The sequence below is a fragment of the Schistocerca gregaria genome, chromosome 3 (genome assembly GCF_023897955.1).
Source record: "Schistocerca gregaria isolate iqSchGreg1 chromosome 3, iqSchGreg1.2, whole genome shotgun sequence".
NCBI classification, from domain to species: domain Eukaryota; kingdom Metazoa; phylum Arthropoda; class Insecta; order Orthoptera; family Acrididae; genus Schistocerca; species Schistocerca gregaria.
In genome coordinates, this window is record NC_064922.1 from 586,994,971 (window position 1) to 587,020,671 (window position 25,701).

At 41.4% G+C, this 25,701-nt stretch overlaps 1 protein-coding gene across 1 annotated transcript in view; it reads right to left on the bottom strand.

Moving 5' to 3' along the window:
- LOC126355476 (zinc carboxypeptidase-like) overlaps positions 1-25,701 on the bottom strand; it is a 123,647-nt gene that overhangs the window by 49,946 nt on the left and 48,000 nt on the right. Inside the window, exon 4 of the mRNA XM_050005793.1 lies at positions 219-303. Coding sequence (XP_049861750.1) covers positions 219-303 — 85 coding nt within the window. The remainder of the gene's footprint in view (positions 1-218; positions 304-25,701) is intronic.

Sequence of the window (25,701 nt, forward strand, 5' to 3'; positions counted from 1 at the left end):
AAACTCTAATTTTTGTTCCTTTCTCTTTTTAGGCTTACGTCTCTCATTGTTCTTAAATGCTACTTGCAGTGTCATATCTCATCTCCAGCTTTCAGCTATCTCTCCTTTGCTTACAGAACTCGTAACTGTTAATAATACTTGACTGAGGATATGCTAGATTGATATCTGAACCATCTAGGAATTTTGCAGTATTTAAGCTGACTAAGTCGTTCGCTTACCTAACCAGCGATGATCCCAGTTTCGATTACCGTCGGTGCCAAAGCACGGCACGTGTGGCCGACGCGTCTTGCGCCACATACGATCCTGATAACATATAAAAGCAAGCAAGACAAAATATATTACTGCCTATGTAAACTAATATCAGCCGCTCATTTTCCCTAAAATTCGGTTGCAAAAAGTTAGAGTGCGGATCGTCTGCTCAATCCTACAAATATAGGTTTATTTTTGTACTATTAAAACTTTGGCTGTAGTTAGGAACACAGTAACTATGCTGCTAGTGTTTGGAAAGTTCTTCAAACTTTTCAAGGAAGCATTCCAAGGCATCAAACAAATTTGGACCATGTGCACCGCCCTTCTTTGTCATATTTGGTAAGGATTCCACACAGAATAGGAGCAATATGCTAAGAGGGACGAAAATGGTTCAAATGGCTCTGAGCACTATCGGACTTAACATCTGAGGTCGTCAGTCGCTTAGACTTAGAACTACTCAGACCTAACCTAAGGACATCACACACATCCATGCCCGAGGTAGGATTCGAACCTGCGACCGAAGCGGTCGCACGATTTCAGACTGAAGCGCCTAGAACCTCTCGGCCACAGGGGCATGCAAGAGGGACTCAAAATGATGTATGTTGCACAACAGAGTAGTATATTGGTGCAATGAGAAAAATTTGAAAGATCTTCCCTGGCAGCAGCAGAGGTAGACCAGAATGAGTCAATAGCCAGGCTGAATTCCAGCGAGAGAGAATCGTCAGCGATGCAGCAGCAAACACAGAAGCTATTGCGACATCCTAAATGAGCTGAGCAAGTAAACAATACTTCAGAATGACATCACAGTTACAAGAGACATCTTAATACTGGTAAATACTTGAAGCACCTCAAGATTGAGCAGGCGGATGCCAAATTAAATGTACAGTTTACTGACATGGCAAAAAGAACATTGAAGGGTGAAGTTGCGAAACTTGACCAAATGAGAAGAGCACGGCGCTTGGTGTCATTATTGCCATACTGTAGCCGAGTGCTTCAGACCATCCTGCACAAATACTATTTCTGCTTTGGTGGAATTCTGTTCAGTTTATAAGTATCCTGCTGAGAGTCATGGCCCATGTTGGTAGGCCCTCTGTTCATCTTACTGACCGTCAGTCTTCTATGGAGCAGCAAGTCTTATTTGGTGAACTTGGTCGCTGTGAGCTGCAATAGTCGACTACTGACTCCAGACCGATGGGGAACTGTGATTGTTACCATCTAGCAGGCATTATGAAAGCATAATTAGCACGCTGGGAGCAGATTGTCATCCGTCATAGTGTGGGCGTGCCAATGCTGCCGCTTGCCTCCACTGCTGGGGCAGACTTTGATGGTGCCGGTCTCTCTCTCCTGATGGGAGGCCCCAGCACTTATTTACATGGGTTCAACTACTCTGGGCTAAGCTGGTAGACGCCTTCCCTGTGGGCAGCTTATGACCAGCGTCATGGGCATCTTACGCCACAAGCTGTTGGTCACCTAGAGCAGCGTAAACGGCCATGCATGCTATACCCGTGGGGCAGTGGCCTCGTAACGACATTGGTGCTGTGCACTGAGGTTGCCACCACCTCTGTGGCTAAGGTCTGTACCCTAACCAGCACATACTGGATGGGCACTTACATCTTACACTCCCCCAGCACTGTCTCCCTGAACATCGATTCATCAACTCTTGTAAATGTGGACAATAAATGTTTCATATTGTAATACTGTGTTAATAACATCTCCAGACGTCAAACAGGTAATTGTCCTCGGAGTTTGTATATCCACGTCCCTCGGATGCTCAGCCGTCGACTTCCTGACCTCGATCTGACCGCGAACCACCTCCCACTGTGGCATCATACCACTGGGGCACGACATTTCTAAGCAGTGTCCCAAGTAGGCGGACTGCAATTCATAGCATCCTACCAATGTGCTGAAGTCTGTCACCAGCTTTATCTATGACTGAGCCTATGTGGTCATTCCATCTCACTTCCTTATAAATTGTTAAAAACGAGGATTTTGTCTGAGTCGATTGATTGCAGTTAGACCCATTGATATTTCGCTCCTAGGGTTCTAATTTCCACAGTTCTGAAAATTAGAACAAGTTATCAATGTTTGTAGCAATTAGAAATCTTATTAAAATATGATTGGAGATTTATGCAGCTTTTTGCTGGTGGTATGTCATTGTAGATAACTTTATCATCTGCACAAAGTGTAGTGTTACTATACAACGAGAACCACAAGCGTCCCTAACTCCCAATCGATCGTCCCTACACAAGCCAGGAATTACTTCTACTTATGTTGATGATTCTCTATTAAAGACAATATGCTGCGTACTCACTATCATGAAATTCTCATTCCACTCACAAATTCTGTTTGAGACTCCGTATGGTCATACTTTTAGTAATAAAAGTCGGTGACGTATCAAGTTAAATGATTTTCGGGTGTCGAGGAATGTTCCATTCCCCTTGTGGCATTTACCTAGTGCTTTCAGAATATCGTGTGAGAAAAGTGCAAGTTGAGTTTTCCATGATCGAATTCGGAATTTATGCCGATTGGAATGAAGGAAATTTTGTTCTCAAACTAAAGAGTAAAATGTTGTCTTCACCGAAAAGTGGAAATGTTGAAAGAAAATCGACAACGAACTTTGGAATTCGGTGCAGTATAACGCAAATTTTGAACTCGTAGTTATTCGTTATACGAAGACTACATCCAATACAAAAGCTGGCAAAAAGTGTGGTTTGGACGAATACGACATGTGATGGTGGATCGCTTTGGAGAATAAGCTAATAACTCTTCTTTTCTCAAGGATATCCAAAAGAGAGTAACCTTGGAAATTCCCTGAACTTTGAGCTAGAGTACTTTCCTTCGTACAAGACAAAATGAAAGATGGGGCACTTACCTCGCAAAAAATAATCCAGTTAAGGGGCTTAGAGATTGCGAAAACCATAAATGAGCCGCAGATGGAATTCCATGGGAAGGTCGTTTAGTTTCAGACCCTGCGAAATAGTCGCGAATAAAAACAGCGCTCCAGGAAATATAGAATTTTTTTTAAATTCCAGTGTGTATGATCTCAGCAATTTTCGGCAACTGGTAGACGATAATTATTGTGATCATAGACTGGAATTAAATTCTGTAACTTTTAGGTGTGTGGTTAATACGTAGAAATGACCTCTGTATCATACGAGTCCCCTAAGTAGTTAGTGATTCGTTGCCACGAAAGAAGCCGGATGACAACAGAATTAATTATGGACTAGCTAGATACTGCTTCGACTTGTAGACCTGATGCGCTTCTCAATAATAGAACTATGCTACTGTTGAATGCTTTTAAACTCTCTCGCTGATGTAGATAATAAAGGTGATGCACTGAGGGCAGACCTAGTCGCTACACCCAGATGATGACTTCAAAACAGTAGGTGCCTCATGTCGTAGCAAACAAGCCATTTAAATACCATCTCGGAAAATATTATTCCAACTGGGTTCTTGAAATGTATCATGCGCTCAGTCCACCTGGCAGGATTGAAATGCCATCAGTCAGCCTTATGTGTGAATAGATTCGCTCTTCATTGCACAAAAAATCATCAGATTCTGTCAACAATGGCTTCAAGAAATGCTGCATGTTCAGTGCACAGGATGGTAGTGAAGAAAACGTATTTTGGGATGAGACTGACGAAAATGCTGACAGTTATGAATCAAATACCACTAATGAAGACAACAGTGACATAAGTATGAGCACTTATGTACGTAGTAAGGTAAAAAACTGATTAAGACCGACTATATTACGAACAGTTTTTGTGAACCGGTAATGTGAGATATTTTTTCTAGCCTGAATTTGACTCATTTTCCACCTTCAGAATGAAGGGTGTGGCTTATATTCGTATTCAGCTTGTACTCAGCCCCATGCGACACATACAGCAACAAAGTGAGGACTCTCTAGGTCGTGCTCCGACGTCACCATCAGACCACCTTGTTTGCTTCATTGGTTCACATGTGTCGCGTAGGATGATGTTGTGGAAGCTGCACAATATTTCAACTAGACAACTGCTCGTCATTTCCAGGTGCTGACTGATGTGTTGCTACAATGGCTCACCAATATGTACGCGATGCGGGTAAAGCGCGGCCGTAAATAGCGGCCCAGCGAGTGCACGGGTATCAAATAATATGTGTCTTCGTCCCCCCACCGCGAGTGGAATCTGTGCTGGGTTCTATTAAAGACAACCTGGGTCCAAGGAGACCAAGGATACATAAAATCCCGTGCCAGTGTGGGAAATAATACATTGGCCAGGCATGTCGCACTGTTAAGGATAGATGTGCTGAACACAGCCATCACTCCAGACTGGGTCAGCCAGAAAGTCTGCTGTGGGTGGGCACTGTCTTGACACGAGACTCAGCATGAACTACGGAGAGACGAAGGTCCTTTCGTCCTCTTCCACGTACTGGGACTCCATCATTAAAGAAGCTGTTGAAATTCGTATAATTTACGACCTAATCAGCAGAGACACGGGATTTCAATTCAGCAATGCATGAGAACCAGCACTGGCGGTACTAAGGCATCGTCGGCCGCAGACAAACAAATCCGAGTCAACATGGATTGTCCGCACACTTAAACTGGGCGCCAGAATTCTGGCCGTGCGCTCGATGGGCCGCTATTTGCGGCCGCGCTTTTCCCGCATCGCAAATGCGGAGACCGTGGCCCGTTTCTCCAGCACGGGATATCGCCGTGGTCTACGATTTGTCTACGATGGCGTTATAGGCTCAACCCTGCGCTTTTCTAGCGAGTCAGCGCAATATCGGTGAGCCATTGCAGCAACAGGTGCTGTTCACTGCCTTTTCGATGTGTCAAGTGTGCTGGTTCGCATCCGTCAGAGGACTGTAAACTCCCAGCCTCAGAAAAACCCATGTGTGCCCACTGTTTGGGAACCTCTCACCATCCCCACCATCTGGCTTCCAGGAAGGGTTGTTATTTATTTATTTATTTATTGTTCCATGGGATCACATTAAGGAGAATCTCCCTGGTCATGGAACGAGACAATACATGAAATTATAACACGATTGTAGAAACAGATAAAATGAAATATAAGAAACATATTCAGTTGTAGACTGTAGATACAGATAAAATGAAATATAAGAAACATAATCAGGCGACAAGTCGTTAGTTTAAATAAAGAAAATCAAGAATGTAACACTGAAATTTGCTTAATTTTTTAGCTCTTCCAGGAGCTCCTCGACAGAATAGAAGGAGTGAGCCATGAGGAAACTCTTCAGTTTAGACATAAAAGTGTTTGGGCTACTGCTAAGATTTTTGAGTTTTTGTGGTAGCTTATTGAAAATGGATGCAGCAGAATACTGCACTCCTTCTTTCTGCACAAGAGTCTAGGAAGTACATTCCACATGCAGATGTGATATCTGTCTAGTATTAACTGAGTGAAAGCTGCTAACTCTTTGAAATAAGCTAATATTCCTAACAACAAACGACATTAAAGAAAATATATACTGTGAGGGCAATGTCAAAATTCCCAGACTATTAAATAGGGGTCGACAAGAGGTTCTCGAACTTACACCATACATAGCTCGAACAGTCCGTTCTTGAGCCAAAAATACCCTTTTTGAATCAGAAGAATTACCCCAAAAAGTTATACCATATGACATAAGCGTATGAAAATATGCGAAGTACACTACTTTTCGTGTTGAAATGTCACTTATTTCAGATACTGTTCTAATGTTAAGTAAAGTGGCATTTAGTTTCTGAACAAGATCCTGACCATGGGCTTTCCACAACAGCTTACTATCTATCCGAATGCCTAGGAACTTGAAATGTTCCGTCTCGCTAATAATATGCCCATTCTGTCTGATCAAAATACCGATTCTTGTTAAATTGTGAGTTAGAAGCTGTAAAAACTGAGTCTTACTGTGATTTAGCATCAAATTATTTTCCACAAGCAACGAACTTATTTCATGAACTACATTATTTGATAATGTTTCGATATTACACACAAGATCCTTCACTACCAAGCTGGTGTCATCAGCAAACAGAAATATTTTTGAATCACCTGTAATACTAGAAGACATACCATTTATATAAATAAGAAACAGCAGTGGCCCCAGCACCGACCCATGGGGAACGCCCCATTTAACAGTGTCCCATTGGGACTGAACATCACTACCACTCTCAATATTGCGGAGAATTACCTTCTGCTTTTTGTTCTTAAAGTAAGAGGCGAACCAATTGTAAGCTACTCCCCTTACTCCATAATGGTCCAACTTATGCAGTAATATTTTGTGGTCAACACAGTCAAAAGCATTCGTTAAATCAAAGAAAACACCTAACGTTCGCAACCTTTTATTTAATCCATCCAAAACCTCACAGAGAAAAGAGACTATAGGATTTTCAGTTGTTAAGCCATTTCTAAAACCAAACTGTACATTTGACAGCAAATTATGTGAATTTAAATGCGCCAGTAACCTTGGGTATACAACCCTCTCGATAACTTTAGCAAACACCGATGACATAGAAATAGGTCTATAATTGTCAACATTATCCCTGTCTCCCTTTTTATAAAGTTGCTTCACTACCAAGTACTTTAATCGGTCAGGAAACCGACCACTCCTAAAGGAAAAGTTACACATATGGCTAAGTACTGAGCTAAATATATGGAACAATACTTCAGTATTCTGCTAGATACCCCGTCATATCCATGAGAGTTCTTGGTATTTAGTGATTTCATTATTAACTCAATCTCCCTCTTGTCAGTATCATGGAGGAGAATTTCAGGTAACAGTCTCGGAACACTTTTTTCTACGAGCGCTATATGATTCCTTGTTGGTACTAGGTTTATATTTAGTTCACCTGCTATATTCAGAAAGTGATTATTAAATACTGTACATATATGTGACTTATCAGTAACATGGACATTCCCACTACACACTGATTCTATATCCTCGACCTGTCTCTGCAGACCAGCCACTTCCTTTACGACTGACCATATGGTTTTAATTTTATACTGAGACTTAGCTATTCTATCTGCATACCACATACTTTTTCCTTCCTGATAAGTTTTTTAAGCACCTTACAATACTGTTTGTAATAGACTGCTGCATTTAGATTGTGACTGTTTCTAACGTTTCAGAAAAAGATGGTGTTGCGAAATGTTGAGTATGTCACAAGACGTTGAATTCTTTTAGGAAATTAAATTTGCAGCGACATTATATGTCGTACCACGCGATAGACTACGGAAGTGGAAAATGTGATGGACCGATCGTATACAGAAAGTTATTAAACTTAAAAGGAAGCTATCCGAAGAAGATCTGGACGACGAAGAAAAATCAACTGAGGCAGCTCTCAGAGTGAGTTACAAAAATGCTTTGCTTTTAGCAAAATCCCTGCGCCCCTTCACTGATGGCGATTTAATAAAAGAATGTTTGGTAGTTGCAGCGGAACATTTGTGTCCATCTCAAGTCGAACAGTCTCGGATTGTGCCATTATCTAACATGACCATTATGCGTCGCACGCAGGACATGGCAGACGACGTCCAGAGCCAGCTTGCAAATATCTGTAAAAATTTGATGGCGTATTCTCTAGCTCTGGATGAAAGTGTTGATGTCACTGGAACAGCGCAGCTTGCCATATTTATTAGAGGTGTTAATAGAGATCTTCAGGTGAGGGAGGAGCTCCTCGATGTAGTAGCCACGAAGGACACTACAACCGGAGGTGATATTTTAAGTAGTGTTGAAGAAAGTGTTGAAAATATAGGATTGTCGTGGAATTCTTTACTTTCAGTGTCTACAGACGGTGCACCAGCGATGACAGAAAAAAATCAGGTTTCGTTGCGCTGTTGAAGGAGACAATGCAAAAACTGACCGTGCCGAATGAAATAAGGGGCGTTCACTGTGTGATCCACCAGGAAAACTTATGTGCAAAGAGTATCACTCTAAAAAATGTGATGAGTGTTGTTGTTCGTACAACCAATTATATAAAGAAGCATGGGCTACAACACAGGCAATTTAAAAGCTTTCAGGAGGATGTAGAAAGCCAGTATGGGAGGTTCTCTGGCTTAATCGTGGCGAATTATTAAATCAATTTTGCCGGCCGCGGTGGTCTAGTGGTTCTAGGCGCGCAGTCCGGAACCGCGGGACTGCTACGGTCGCAGGTTCGAATCCTGCCTCGGGCATGGATGTGTGTGACGTCCTTAGGTTAGTTAGGTTTAAGTAGTTCTACGTTCTAGGGGACTGATGACCACAGATGTTAAGTCCCATAGTGCTCAGAGCCATTTGAACCATTAAATCAATTTTTTTGCCTATTAGATGACATAAATATGTTCATGGAAATAAATAACATGTGTGTTCCTGAATTGAAAGAGCCTTCATGGAAATGTGATCTCGCGTTCTTAGCAGATTTAACTAGCCATCTGAATGCTTTGAACATTTCACTACAAGGTAAAATCTGCTAATTACTCATTTCATAGATCGAATAAGAGCTTTTAAAATGAAATTGACTCTTTGTGTGAGTCAGCTGGAAACAGGAAATCTAGCTCATTTTCCTAACTTATCATCCATGCAAGATGTTCACAGGGACTGTGAACGTTATTCACATAGTTTAGTTGCCCTCAAGGAAGAATTTGATCAACGCTTTCAAGATCTGACAGCACTAGACAGTGATTTTGATCTGTTCTCCTCTCCATATTCAGCGAATATTGAAGAGATTCGTCCTGAGCTACAACTAGAAATTATTGACCTGCAGTGTGACAGAGAATACAGAGACAAATTTCAGAACAAGAAAAACATTTTGGAATTCTACAGACACTTCCCTCAGGATAGATTTCCTCGTTTGCACAAACTGGGGGGGCTAAAATAATTTCAATGTTCGGCTCCACGTATGTTTGTGAACAACTGCTCTGTGCAATGAAATGTAAAAAGACGCGCCTGAGAAACGCATTGTCTGATCGAAATTTAAACTGCACGCTGTGCCTACAATGCACGAGAACAACTACTCCTAACATAGACGCACTTGTAAAGGGCAAAAAGTACAGGATAACCGAGAATCCCACACTTCAGTGACACCTTTTATTGTGTAACAGTACACAAATTAATACGAATGTAGAGGCATACACTAAGCTAATAAAATTATGTGGCACGTGTACATTCTCCTTTATTTGTTTCGTTTGTCGCAGTAATAATTCGTGAGTGATATCCCTGCAGGTGGCTGCGGATTTACATTGACTGGCGACAGCTGTTGTGAGCCCCACATGACTCTCCCCAATATCCGCTCTGGTCCGGTAGTGGGAGTAGCGTGCTCGCACTGCTCCGTGCTCGCGCCTTGCTGCTCACAGCATGCTCCGCGAGCACGTACGTTGTGAAGCCCTGCTCTATGACCACCATGTGGACATTTTACTTGTCTCAGAAACCCACCTGAAACCCAATGACGATTTTCGTCTCCCCAAGGTGGGGGCAAAGCAGTGTTTCTGCATAAGTTACTCATCCATAATCAAGAGGTTCTCCAACCACTCGAACATATAGAAGCTACGCCAATCACTGTATCTATCGGCCTTGGTGCTACAGCTTTTGCTGCAGCGTATTCGAGCCCTAACCTACCATTTCTTGAAGCTGATCTCCGTAATTTGACATCACTTGACAAACTCATTGTTGGGGTAGATGTCAACGCCAAGCATTCGTCTTGGCACTTCGCGTTGCTAATCCCAAGGACAGACTCCTCCTTGACCTAGAAGACCCTATGGCGCTGTCGGTCTATGGCCCCCCCCCCCCCCCACTCCCACCTATATACCAGTCCACTCTGACCACAACCGCATGCTTCTACAACTTACCGACGTCTCACTGTTTTTAGACATCTGTTCTCCCTTGACCATCATGGATAGGGTCAAATTTTCCACGATTCATAATAACACCACTCAGCAACATTTCGACCTAACAATGCCTGCCAATTTGGTTAGTGCTGTTGATTACCTCAGCACAAAAATCCAAGGCCTGTACTTTCATTGTCCCAAGGGCTTTAACCCCACTTAATGATTTGCCTACCTCTTGCATGAACTCAAAATTCAGAAAAACCGCTACCGTAGGCAGTGGAAGTAGTTTCGTGATCCTCCAGATAAGCATTGCATGAAGCATCCCTGCATGAATTCTGCCACTGGCTCGCCAATTGGAAAACAGAACAATGGGAGGACAAGATGTCCGCCTTCCTCCTCCAATATAAATAAATCCGAATAGGCTTTTGTCTGAGCCATGTGATGCTCTGCAGTGAAGATCAACCATCCCATCCACACAGTGGTCGACTTAACTTATGATGCCCCCTATGATGTAGAAACTCTGGCCGATGCATTTGAGGCCCAAAACCAGTTTCTCATCCAGGACCTCATGCCTGATTAACTCCAAAATGGACATGATAGTCTGGCTGCCGTTTCCACTTTCAGACAAAGACCACCTCTGACTGCCTCCACAGTGGAAATCCAACGGATCCTCTGGTGGAAGAGAGGGCAGTCGTCTCCAGGTTTTGATGGTACCTTAAACGACCACCTCTGTCGACTCCCATGCGAGCCACTGGTCTTATTTACCAGCATCCAGCATTGCTGTCTCACAACTGGCGTTTTTACCCCACAATGGAAGCAGGCCAGAATGACTGCCATCCCCAAGCTCTCAAAGGATCCTATGGTTTCTACTAACAACAGCTCCATTAGCCTTCTGAATACCATTGCCAAGGTTCTAGAATCTTTGATCCTTCACCGGATTTCTCAGCCTCTGATGGCGGCTGGGACAATCTGTGGGGAACAATTTGGATTCGCTTCCCACCTGACATCTAAACTCCAAGTCCTTAATATCACAGAAGATATCAGCAAGGGTTTTAACTCCATCACGTCAACTCCAGTAGTTTTCCTGGACCTGCAAAACGCGTGTGACAAGACCTGGTAGGATAATCTTGTGTACAAAATGCTGACAGAGACAAACATCCCCGACATCTATCTGAAGATAATGGATAATTTGCTCCACGATAGGACTTATCTGGTTACTCAGCAAGGTCAACCCTCTAGCTTACGTCACATGTAAATTGGTACCCCTCAGTGCTCTGTATTCTCTCCCATCCTTTTTAACATATATGTTGTTAACATGCCAGTTCTCCCAAACTGCCACCTGGCGCGATATGCAGGTGATACAGCGGTCTATACCAGCGGTCGCAACACAGACCAACTCACTGCTCGCCTCCAGAGGCAGGTGGACACGTTAGTGACTTGGTGTCGTTCCAACAAGATTGCCCTCAATGCCGCTAAAATTACGGTAGTCTACTTCACTAAACAGCGCCCCATTGTCCCCCACATCACTATTGCGGGCGTCCAGATCTCATGGTCCCCTGATACCAAATACCTAGACGTCCAGATGGATAAAAATTGCTCTTCAATCGCCATGCAGAATAGGTAACCCTAAAAGGACTCAAGCTGATAAAAGCGTTGTACCCAATGCTCACCAGCAGTAAACTGAAACTCGCCACTAAGCTCTAGTTGTACTGGATGGTTGTCCACCATTCCCTCACCTATGGCTCCATTGCGTGGGCTACGATTAGTGCCTCCTAGATACAGACCCTCCAGCGCCTGTAGAATAAGGTTCTTTGATGGAGCCTGCATTCCTCTCCACCCCCCCCCCCCCCCTCCACGAGGAAACGGACATGATCACTATCAAGACGAAAATACATGAGAAGGCAAGGTGTCTCTATGACAAAGTAGAAGCCCTACATGCCATGGTTGATGGCTTACAAAACATTGGCACCGACACCCTGTTCCTCTCACCATCCTTGAGGACTCTGATTCTGCCCATGGCTAACGATAGAACTTTTATGGCCACTAATGAAGCGTTAGTGTTGACTTGACCACTCGATGGGTAACGACCATAGTCAACCACCACTGTTGATATGTAATGTAGTTCATAGTTTGTTAATATTTGCCTGAGATGGCGGTGTGGGACTTCAAGTCCCACCGCCACACTTACAGAGTGCACTCTAGTGACGTCTTTGGAATGACATCATTGTCAAATGGAACAGTTTTACTAAGACAGTAAGACCGTGAGCCGCTGGTGAAACTGTATTTCAACCTCCCACAAAAAAAGCAAATCATCAATAAGCACCTGGAGATGACAAGCAGTTGTCTCGTTGAAATATTGTGCAGCTTCCACAACGCTATCAGAAGCGACACCCATAAACCAATGATGCAGTTACAACGTCGCCAAAGTCTCAAACAGCATATCTTGTTCTGCACTGGAACGTGTGATCCCGTGTTCCACTGTCCAACCACACTTTTTGCAGATCTTGCTCCGATTTGTCCATTCAGTATACTTTTGGTCATCTCACTTACTTTTTCTGCATTACAGTACATTTTATTCTCTGGTCTCCTTCCCAAGACTAACAGTGGTCCAGTAATAATGCCTGAGTGGCCATAAGTTTACACGAGCGTCGAACAAGCGCTCTTCGCTGATGAACTATCAGAATCAGAGCACTCTTCATTCTAAACTGAGGTGAGGGGAGCTTGTGAAGACCTTCTGTCCCCTGCTTGTGTTCACTTACCACTTTTACCCCTGTTAGCCCCGACATGCCGTAGTGTAAGAGGCTCCTCGCTTTTCATTGGTTTCAGCTTTCCTTTTCTGCTCTTGTGTGTTCCAGAGGCGGAGAGTAGGGAGAGAGATACTCATTGACTTATGGTACTTTACCTAATACAAGGTCTCTCATTACCTTCCAGCGCGAACTGTATTCTCCAATAAGAGACCTCTCTCTTTCTCTCTCGCAGCTCACACCCTCCGCCTCACACAGAATTCTTTCGTGTATCACTTCATGCTCGACGTACTCGATTTAGTCTTGTGATCAAGCGTAGCTACAGACCCATTGGTGGCCGGTGTGGTCGAGCGGTTCTAGGCGCTTCAGTCTGGAATCGCACGACCGCTACGGTCGCAGGTTCGAATCCTGCCTCCGGCATGGATATGTGTGATGTCCTTAGGTTAGTTATCTTTAAGTAGTTCTAAGTTCTAGGGGACTGATGACCTCAGATGTTAAGTCCCATAGCGCTCAGAGCCATTTGAACCACTTTGAACAGACCCTTTGATCTGATCCCAACAAATGTTTCCGTTTTCTGTTATCTAATTTTGTTGACACCGCCATTCCCCAGGCACCTGTATGTCTCGTCCCTTTGTCCTTATGTGGTCCTTGTTAGTCTGAGTCATGCCTCATTAATTCTGTTTCATTTCTTATTCCTTTATGTTGGTGGATTGATAAAAATGATGTGTGCTGAAAGCAAATAATAAATAAGAGTTATAAAATGGAGAGAGAATATATTAGGTGCATTGTGCTGCCACCTACTGCCAGGTACTCCTTATTAGCGACCTCAGTAGTCACTATCCATTGTGAAAGAGCAGAATAGGGTGCTCCGCAGAACTCACAGACGTCGAACGTGGTCAGGTGATTGGGTGTCACTTATGTCATACGTCTGTACGTGAGATTTCCACACTCCTGAACACCCCTAGGTCCACTGTCTCCGATGTGATACTGAAGTGGAAACGTGAAGAGACACCTACAGCACAAAAGCGTACAGACCGACCTCGTCTGTTCACTGACAGAGACCTCTGAGAGTATAAGAGGGTCATAATGTGTAATAGGCAGACATCTATTCAGACCATCATACAGGAATTCTAAACTGCATCAGGATCCACTGCAAGTACTATGGCAGTTAGGAGGGAGGTGAGAAAACGTGGATCTCACGGTCGAGCGGCGGCTCATAAGCCACACATCACGCCGGTAAATGCCAAACGACGCCTTGCTTGGTGTAAGGAGCGTAAGCAGTGAAAAAACGTTGTGTAGAGTGAGAAATCACGGTACACAATATAGCGATGCGATGGCACAGTGTGGGTATGGCGAATGCCGGGTGAACGTCATCTGCCGGCGTGTGTAATACCAACAGTAACATTCGGAGGCGGTGGTGTTATCGTGTTTTTCGTGGAGAGGGTTTGCACCCCTTGTTGTTTTGCGTGGCACTATCATAGCACAGGGTTACATTAATGTCTTAAGCACCTTCTTACTTCCCAGTGTTGAAGAGTAATTCGGGGATGGCGATTTCATCTTTCAAGACGATCGAGCACCTGTTCATAATGCACGGGGTGTACACGACAATAACATCCCTGTGATGGAGTGGCCTGCACAGAGTCCTGACCAGAATCCTATAGAACACCTTTGGGATGCTTTGGAACGCCGACTTCGTGTCAGGCCTCACCGATCGAAATCGATACCTCTCCTCAGTGCAGCACTCCGTGAAGAATGAGCTGCCATTCAAAAAGAAACCTTCCAGTACTTAATCGAAAATATGCCTGCGAGAGTGGAAGCTGAAATCAACGTTAAGGGTGGGCGAACACCATATTTAATTCAAGCATTACCGATGGAGGGCGCCACGAGCTTGTAAGTCATTTTCAGCCATGTGTCCGGATACTTTTGATCACAGAATGAATTCCTACAGCAGGTAATATTCATCAAAACCGGAAGAAAAGTTCTCGTAATTATATTTCCGCAAATCAACAGCTTTGAGATATGGCCCATTTTGCTTGTGACAAGTAATGCGGAGTATTTGATGGTATGGACCCTCTCACTTTTGCAGTTCATTGCACACACAATAAGCACTTGTATCCAGACGCAAATCATCCAGCAATCATGATCGTGAGGCGTCAAGATCTATCAGTATCAATGTCGGGGGAAGGGGGGGGGGGTGCGCAAGGAATTCTCGGTGACCAAACTGATTAACAGCTGCAATTTTCATAAATAAAGACATGGGGACTGTGGCTGTTGTACGAAATAAATTGTTGATAGTGTACACTCCAAATTGGTTTTATGTTACTTTATTAAAAAAAGTACTGTTACCAGATTCGAATTTATACATTTCGTTACCAGACTGCTTTAATGCTATCGTCATTTTCATCTCACGTTGTTGAAGAAACACTGAGAACGACATGAAAATGTTACACTTAGCTGAAAAATGAGCCACTATAAATTTGTTAGGATAAACAGAAATACGCCCTCACAAAAAACAGCTCCGCTGATAAAATCCTTAATGAGCAGACTGAGTTGGCTATTTTTTTCCTAAAAAAAACTTTCAGAAAGTGCTTTCCACACTCCAGTATAAATAATATTTCTACACCAGTCTGCAGAGCAACTAACAGATCTTGCAATACTGTACGTATCTATAATAACTGATAATTTTATTGCACTAAATATTAATAAATTTTAATTTACTGTCTTCATCAGTGTTCAAACCTCACATAAGGGCTACTCATACTTCCTTTTCCAGATTTATTTCTCTATCATTTTGTAAAATAAGTTCGAACGATTTTGTTCAGAAAATTCCGTATATCTATATGTATATAACACCCTGCAGTCAACCGAATACGAGACACATGGAAGAAATAAGTACACTGTTTATTACTTCAAAAGTAATTCCCATAACTGTTAATACAGACAAGCCGGTCAGTGCCTTCATGGAGAAATGTTCGCAGTTGCCTGCGGAAACTTGATTGCAGCCCTTTATCCGAAGTACATCGATGGCTGCGAATGCGTTTCTTCAGGGCTCCAAAAATATAGAATTAACATGGGGAGAGATCGGGACTGTATGGAGGATGTGTGAGGGCTTCCCATCGAAACAACAGGGACGCCAGCTCCGGGAAAACCATGATGACCTTTCTCTTTAACTCCAAGGACCCGTCGCAATTAACGCGTAGCAGCATGTGGCCGCTTTGCAAAAACTGAAGCGCGCCATCAAATCCAGACAGAGTGGAATGCTGACAGACGGCTTCATCCTGTTGCAGGATAATGCCCACATGTTTCCCAGATCGTTTCGACTACGCTGCAGAAGTTTCGCTTGGGAGTGCTCGCGCATCCTCTGTGCAACTCCGCCATATCTCCATCCGGTTTCCGTATTTTTGGACCCCTGAAGAAAGACATTCGTGGCCGTCGATTTGCTTTGGACAAAGAAATGAACACTTGGGTCCAAACATGGTGCTGTAGGCAAATCAAAACATTTTTCCAAAAGTCATTGATCGGCTTGTGTCACAGTGGGATAAATGTGCGTTTTTTCGGAATAATAAACACATTACTTACTTTTTTCCCATGTGTCTCGATTTCATTTTATTGCCACCAATACTTAGAAAGGTCACTGGACTTCGAAATAGCTTTTTAGGGAAGGTGTATTTTGTTATACTAAAATCAATGCATTTTACAATCCTAAATGAACTTCTGCAACATTTATCCCACCTTATGTAGGAGGGTTATTCGGAAACTAAGGAAAATACAGTGAAAATCTGATGAAGCTTTGCACAGATGCGTTGGGTACTGTGTCTATAGTACGCCCGTCGGTCACATAATGTCGCTCTTTTCAGTTCTGTGAGCTCACAGTGAGAACGTAGAGATGGGTAGAAATTAGCGTCTCCCGCCAAGTATGAGGGCCTGGCGAAAGATTTCGACTGAAGCTATGCACTACACATAACATAACTGTCATGCTGTTCTTTCTACACGACAATCCTCGGCCGCACTCTGCAGGGGCAATGAAGATGTTCCTGCAGCGTTTCCGGCGAGAAGTGTTTGATCACAGCCCGTAATTGGCTACCACTGAGGTTCGTCTCTGCTGAAATGAACCACTGGCTATGAAGACAACTTTTTAACACGGACAATGAGCTGCAGTGCAGAGTAAAAAATTGTCGAAAAGCACTGGCGTCTGTCTTCTATAACGAGGAAATTGAAAAGTTGATACGTTACGACAGATGTCAAAGTCTGAATGGCGACTGTGTAGAGAAGTAGCTGGAAGGTGTAGCTAAACGTTATAAATAAAATAGCTTTGATTTTCACTGCGGTTTCCATTTCGCGACCTGTCGTTCTTTTCTTTTCGAATAGTCCTCGTATTTCGGCTAGTTTCAAGTATTTGGAGACGCGACATCCGCCTCGACGTTCCACCACTGCCTAGTAAGCACTGAAGAGTAAGCTGAGCGCAGCACCGATATGCAGTGCAGTTGATATTGCATTTTTTCCAGCAACTAACTGACGCAGCTCCAGTCTTGCAGTTACCCAAGAATTTCCAGAACATAGGAGGCGAACGAGTGTGTCGTCATTAGCCCTTTTTCCTATATTCGTATTGTCTTAATGCAGTGTATTGTTCAGTAAAGTGGATCATCCATGGTTGTTATTCTGAATTTCGTGATATCTATGTACGGATATTACTGTTTGCAATTCCACATTGTTCTTAACAAAGGAGGCAAAGAAATGATCATAGGGTTTATCGCCGTATAAACAGCGTTAAATGGTGCAAAAAGATAGAAAATCTAAGAGGAACAGGTACAAGGTCCAGGAAAAGATGAATAATATACAATATGTGCAAGAACCAAAGGGTACTACAAGAATAGAAAACAAAGAGAAAAGTACTCGAGTTAAAGATGGGCGTACATCGTACAGGTGATCTTTCTCCCCTATTGTTCAACTTGCACATTGAAAAGGCGATGAGACAATTTAAAAAAGGTCCTTGTTGGCAATAAAATTGAGGGTGACAGGGTATTAGTGATAAAATTCGCTGATGACCTTGCACTGTCAGTGTAAATGAAGAGGTTCAAATCAAATGGCTCTGAGCACTATGCGACTTAACATCTGTGGTCATTAGTCGCCTAGAACTTAGAACTAATTAAACCTAACTAACCTAAGGACATCACACACATCCATGCCCGAGGCAGGATTCGAACCTGCGACCGTAGCAGTCGCGCGGTTCCGGACTGAGCGCCTAGAACCGCGAGACCACCGCGGCCGGCAATGAAGAGGTATTTGATGCTTTCAATGTAATGGCCACCTTAACAAGCACAGTACCCAGACCGAGGGTAAACCAAGTCAAAACAAAAGTAATTACGAGTAGCAGAAATGAGATTAGTGACAAACTTAACATCAAAATTATGGACCATGAATTTCTTTGAAGTGAAGGAGTCCTACTATCTTGCATTCAAAATGAATGGCAGACGAAGCAAGGAGGATATAAGAAACTGATAATCTCAGGCAAAATGGGCACTCCTCGCTAAAAATTGTCCACTAGTATAAGCCTAAATTTGAGGGACAACTTTCACAGAATGTACGTATGGAGCTCAACATTCTCTGGAAGGGGATGACGGACTGTTTGGGTGGAATCGCTTGAGGCGCACTGTTACAGGAGGACGCTAAAAATTAAATGGACTGATAAGACAAGAAATGAGAAGAATCTTCACTGAACTGGCAATGAAAGAAATCGCGGAGAACACTGATCAGAATGTCAGATATGAGGACAATGCATATGCTATGACAGCAGAGAGTAAGTTCCGTGGTACTTAAGCGAGCTGTAGAAAGCGAAAATAGTAGGGGAAGTCAGAGACTGTAATATATGCAATAAATAATTGACGAACTTTGTAAGTAGGCTGTTTAGGTTTTTTTATTGGTAACGCCACATTTTGGATGTGATGTGTGCAGTCAGTGGCTGGTTGGCATTGTTGTAATACTCGCCATTATAGTGTTGGGCAGTTGGCTGTTAACAGCGCGTAGTGTTGCGCAGTTGGAGGTGAACCGCCAGCAGTGATGGACGTGGGGAGAGAGATGGCGGAGTTTTGAAATTTGTAACACTGGATGTCATGAACTGATATATATGTTATGACTATTAAGGTAAATGTATTGTCTGTTCTCTATCAAAATCTTTCATTTGCTAACTATGCCTATCAGTTGTTAGTGCCTTCAGTAGTTTCAATCTTTTATTTAGTTGGCAGAAGTGGCGCTCGCTGTATTGCAGTAGTTCGAATAACGAAGAGTTTTGGTGAGGTAAGTGATTTGTGAAAGGTATAGGTTAATGTTAGTCTGGGCCATTCTTTTGTAGGGATTATTGAAAGTCAGACTGCGTTGCGCTAAAAATATTGTGTGTCAGTTTAAGCACAGTCATGTATAATTTTTCTAAGGGGACGTTTGATATGTCGACCCTTAGCTGAGGATACCTCACAGGAATCTTCTGATTTTTTCTTGTAGTTTGTGTAATTAGTGTAGATATTGTTTATTTCTAGCGCGTAATTGTAGAGAGAATCTCCTTTGTAGTTTCAGTTTTTCATTGTTGTACAGTAAAACAGTTGTGGCATGCATGTAGATTTGCACCAAGTATTTCGCAGCTGCGCTTGCAATTAACTAGATATTATTTTCAGTGCTATGTTAATGTGTTCTCTTATTTTTGCTCTTCAAATTGTGTTTTTCTGTGTTGCCGTGTGAAATATTGTGACAATAATGGCGTGTGAAAAACGTAATACTAGGCTCCAAAGTAGACTGAGAAATGACACTGAAGACGAAAGCAGTGTGTTAGCACCACCATGTAATGAATTAACTAATGTTCAAAGTAGTAATTTGGTAATTGTGCATAGGGAAATGGAGCGGGCTGCAAATAATGGTGGAGGCAGTGAAACAATTAGCGAACAGGGAAGCATTATCGATCGATCGGTCGGCAACAGCTCGCCTCAGGATTCCGAAATGACACAATCTTGCAAATACTGTAGATTCAAGTATTGCGTCTTCACCGTTTTCTCAAATAAATCAAGACACATTTTCTGCTTTTCAAAATGCGAACATTTCCGGTTCAAATGCACTGCTGAATAGCACTGAGGAACATGTTTCAGACACCAGTGCACTGTTATTACAGTTAATGCAACAAATGGGACAAAGGCTACAAAAGTTAGACACAACACTTGAACAAAATCAGAAACAAATGGGACAAAATCTTCAAAAGTTAGAGACAGTGGAACAAAATGTTAAAAAGTTAGACATAATCGAACAAAATCTTCAAAAGTTAGACACAATGGAACAAAAGCTTCAAAAGTTAGACTCAGTGGAGCATACGCTTGAACAAACACTTGAAGATTTAACTACTGAGTTGCATACAATCGAATCGAAATGTCAAAAAGTCTGTAATGACGTAAAAACACAAATTTGTGAGCATTTCCAACCTATTTTTTCGCGGCATGAAAATACATTACAGAATCACGAATCAGCCATAAAAGAACTGCCAACTATTGTTCATGAAAATCATGAGACCTTGCAAGCTAAAATTGACTCAGTTGCATCTACCGAATCGGTTACGCAACTTGCAAAAACTCAGCAAAACTTAAATGACACAGTAGATACGATTTCAACACAAATGGACACTCTGAAATTTGGTTCAGAAAAACACAAAAGGAAAAAAGGACACTATCGGAGAAAGTAGCCAAACTTTCGGATCAGTTCATTAACTTATCTGCAAAGGTAGATGATGATCTGAATGACACAGAAGAGTGCGAACAAATTAGGAAATTCAAACAAAATCAGAATCAAATTAATACGCAACACCAAAGAGAAATCGGGAAGTACAAGATCAGCTGACACAGGTAATACAAGAATTACGTATTTCAGAGGACACTCGCGCTCCAACACGGGAAGAGGGACTTAGAAATAAGGAAAAGCCACAAAATATTAACACAGGGCATTTCGGAAATTATTAAAGAAATTGGCAAGGTGCACCGAATTTTGAGATGGAACCGCCGACACGACGTAACAATGAATGATATGCTACCCGCCGACACGATAATTTTGACTATAAGCTGTTCATTACTACACGTAAATTCAAAACATGTAAGAATTCTGGCAACGACATTCATCCACAAGCGTGGCTCCATCAATTCTCTCATTGTTTTCCTCCCAACGGGTCATTAGAGAACAGATTAGAATTTATGTGTGGCTACTTGGAGAATGAACCAGCTATAAGAATGCGGTCGGTCATTCACGATTGTCACAGTGAAGGAGAATTTTATCATGCCTTCCTCTCAGCATATTGGTCTCAAGCTACACAAGACCGAGTAAAACATGGCATCATAAAGATGAAACATTTCGAACAATCTGAATTTTCCAGTCTTGTCAAATATTTCGAAGACATGTTACATAAGAATCAGTATCTTTCAAACCCATACAGACCCTCAGAACTCATCCGCATTTGCTTTATCAAATTACCTGAAGATTTACGACAGATTATTTTAGCAGGACGATGCAAAGACGACATTGAAGCTTTTCAGGGACTGTTACAAGAACTGGAAATTGACACTAACAATCGCGGAACGCGAAAACAGGAGCACAACAATTACAGGCCACATCCGTCGCAATTCCGCGATGAAAGAAATAATAACTGGGCACGACAAGGCTATTCTCACAACGCAAATCGTGACCAAAGCAGACACCACCCGTATGACAACCATTGGCAGAATAATAGTTACAGAGAAAGATCGCATTTCCGTAGTAATGAATATGACAGAGATTACCATAGAAACAGACAATATGGGAACAAAAACAATTATTATCAAGGGAGACAGAATAATTTCAGACGCAACGGTCCACCGTGCAGTGATAATTCAGGGAGAAATTCTTCACCTCTTAACCGACAAGAAAGAAACTACAGCAACTACCGACATGACGACAGACGATATAATCGTAATGACAGACTTGAATTGCATCAGAACTGGCGAAATTCAAACAGAGCAGGGCACTCTCGTCAAGGTGAATTTGTAGAAGTTAGGTCTCCTAATCCCAATAACGGCGCGCGCCAACAAAGAGACAGACAATGACTCTCACCGCAGGCAGCCGCGTGCGCCGGCTGGCTCAGAGAAAAATAACATAGACGCTAACCTTGAGAAAAATTCCAGTATTCTTTACCGACGTATACCGCATTGCGTTCAAGTTGAAACTCTGAGTACTATGAAGAGTAAAGGATTGCATCACATTTCACATGTAAAACCGTTTATTGAAAGATAATCTGCTTTTGAACTTTGTCTTTGCCATAAAACATTTCACTTCACATTTCTAGTATGCTTTGTCACACTGAGAAACTGTTAACATGCAACAATGTTTGAAGTTAAATATCCAGTCTAGAACCTAGGGAACATTTTTAAATAGAAATTACGAATGCATTGTTATAGTGAACAGACGACACAGTGTTGTTATTTGTACATTCTTGCTTGTTTGTTGCACGATTACGTAACGACTATAAGGCTTACATACTTAAAACATATACTGTTAATGAGATTTTAATGCAACATTTTGGTTTAGTTGAAAAGACATTCTTTATTTGAAGTACTTTCTGTGAGATTAAATATGACTTAGCATTTGGTTTCTTTGATAGCTATACGATTATATCACAACGCTACTAATGTGTGACATAATTTACATTGTGCTTTTGCGGTGTATCTGTTTTATATCTGCACAGTTTTTCTGAATTCTTCTCGAAAGGAAAACATGTTTTAGTAGTAACTTTGTGTTATAGCTACAATGAGACAGCCTTTTCTGTAGCACAACAATACGTTACAGTACAGTACTTACTTCATCACGGCAATAAACGTAGTAACTACAATATCTATACGCAAAGCATTTCACTTTTGTTTATCATGAGGTAAGTACATTGCCTTCTGCAGAACTTAGCTTTCGGAGGACGATAACTATGACACTTCCACAGAGATTATCTTACAACAAGACGCACAGTTTAGCGCTACAGTACACGTATTTGAGTGTTTAATTTTGTATGTAAAACATTTACTTTTAAAGATATTTGAAGTACAATGATACAAAGGTTTTCCATGATACATTTCATTCCATTGCTGTAATCTGTAACACCTGATGATATAATTACATTAATCCTCAGGAGGGTACACGCTTACTTTGTGTACCATGTGTATGGCAAGCACAAGGAGCCCTAGCTAATATGGTACTTCCTTATACAACTTTACACATCGGTACCATATTTCACTAACACAGAATTACACAGCTATCTGATCATTTAACTGAGAGAGAGACAAATATTTATTTTACTACATCAGTGACAGATGTTTACGTCATTACACGGCACAGCTATCTGATCATTTAACTGAGAGAGACAAATATTTATTTTACACACAGTGACAGATGTTTATGTCATTACACGGTTGGATAACTTCACACTTATGAAATTGTACTTTGTGAAATGTTCATATTTTTTTGGAACCATTGTGATACTATGAGAGTTTTGAATGATGTATTTGGTATGGGATCATGATTTTTAAAGTACATTTGAGACAGATGACACTTTTGACATGAGCAGAGAATTTTTTTTAGGTTTTGAAATTATTGGAGGAAGCTACGACGATTTTGAGGGTTGACTGAGCTGTTATGATGTTATTATTACGATGACTATGTTTATTATGCTGTTACGGTATGTCTATTATCAATAAACTGATGCTATATGAGTTATTTGATTATGCTATGTATCTGTTATGATGAAATATTGAAGAAGTGTCGACGAATAAGGTAAGGAATAATGAGTAGTGATTACGGACTTGGAAACCAAGAATCGTACTTTAAGAGTTATGAAATGTATGTAAATGCGTGAATGTATTACAATGCCGACGAAAATTTTTTGGGCACTGTTATATCAATAGGATTTTGTTTCTACATATGAATAACGCCAATTCTTGACCTGTGAAATTTTTTATATGAGACTGCCACTGTAGCAGAAACTGGTGTCGTAAATATTTCGGTAAGTGACCACCTGCACGTAATGCGTCGTGGGCACCCAGCTGCGCGACAGCCACCTGACAAAAGAAAGCCATTAGGTGAAAAAAAAGAGGCCATTATCCTCGCTATTGACATTCCTTTGTAGAAAGCATCGCAAAAACGACACGCTCATTACTTGGAAAGATACTTTCTTACATCTGCACACCTGATAATGACAAGCGTCTTTCTATGAGAGTTGAGAGAATTTGTACTAACTTATGAAATGTCACATGACTATTGAATGACATTTTTATGCTTTGCCTTTCACAGTTGCTTATTTCATTTGATATCTGGTTCCCAGCTGTGTTGCAGCATTGATTTTATAAAACAAAATTAAATGCATTTTCTAATGTGAACACTTTCTGTCAACAGATCTATTAAATAATCATTTTATGATCCACGTTCTTCGAAAAAGGAGCCCTTGGAAAGGAAAGAACAATAAGAAGGGATTAATAACAGTTACTGCATACTTAATTTTCTTTTCAACTACTTGGTAATATTTTTTGTAGAATTAGTTTTGTGGTGCATCATGTGATATTAATGTGTGAATAGACATTTCCCTTTTCTGCATTGTTGTCTTTACTGTAATATTTTTTCTGCTTGAGCTTTGTCATGTTTAGATATAAGTTATTGCATTTGCTGCTGCTGTTTGCCAGGCATAGTGTTACTGAATTTCACTTTGTATTACTCTGTTAAGCCAGTTTTAGTACAGATTTATTTTTCCTGTTGCTGTTCATTGCTTCATATTAGCTGTAATGTTGCATTTGCTTTGCTAAGTCCTATACTGCTGCCTTTTTTGCCAATTTGCATTTTTTTGTCATTGCTGTTTGTGTTAACTGTTTTGTGCTGCTGCATTGCGTCGTCCCTTAGTTTAGCATCTGAGCTCAGTAGGTTTAAGTTAGCTTAAGAGGGGGTAGACTATATAAGAAACTAACTATGATGAATTGGAAGAAAAGCATTGAGAAGCTATAAGAAAATGGTTTGGCCAAAAAAGTAGTGTACAGTGGAGAAAAACTATTTTTGAAAGAGGATCTGAACAGAATACAGAAAGCATGCTTGGATAGGATTTCTTTTTGGCTGGAGCAAATGTTGAAATAAGAAGGACGATCTATGGAATGAAGTTTTGGGTTGGACTGCAATACCATATGTCCTTTCCTTTTGTGTTATCCCACTGTGTGTTTGTAAACCCTTGTGTATTTATTTTCTTCCTGTCTCTGTGTACTGTTTAATAGAATTTTTTCTCTTCTAATACTAAGCTACATTCACTATGATGAGGAATACTGTTATCCTTCAATGTAATTTGCATTAATATCATGTTATTTACTTCGTAAAGATATTTGCAAATTATTTATTCTGTTTTGTTCTAATGTTCATGTGTGAAGTTGATGTTTCAAAAGTTATTCTGATCTTTTATGCATGTACTTATGTCATAATTTTTGTAACACTGATGTATTTGTTATTTCGATTCTTTTGTAAAGCCTGTATTACTACAAATGTTATCTATATTTTTATGTTCATTAATGATATATTTTGTACCTTTGTTATTGAATTCTCATGTTATAATATTGTCAGTGACACCAGTTCAGCAAATTAAGTACCTTGTAAGCTTTCATTTCACTGCACACATTGCTGTTGGTCATAGTATATGCACAATATAAAAAAAGAGGACTGTTAGTGCTCCCATGTGTGTTGATTAGTCAGCAAGCCACTGGTTAACAGCATTGCTGGTTCGAAGGACAATTCCAAAAACTTGTGAGTACACAAGTAGTGGTTTATGGACTTGCTATATTCTCCACAAGGCTCTTTGATGGTGATTGTGCACCTGCACAGTCGTAACAGTTGGCTGCTGGCCATGTCTACAAGGACTACAGTGGGTCTGCATC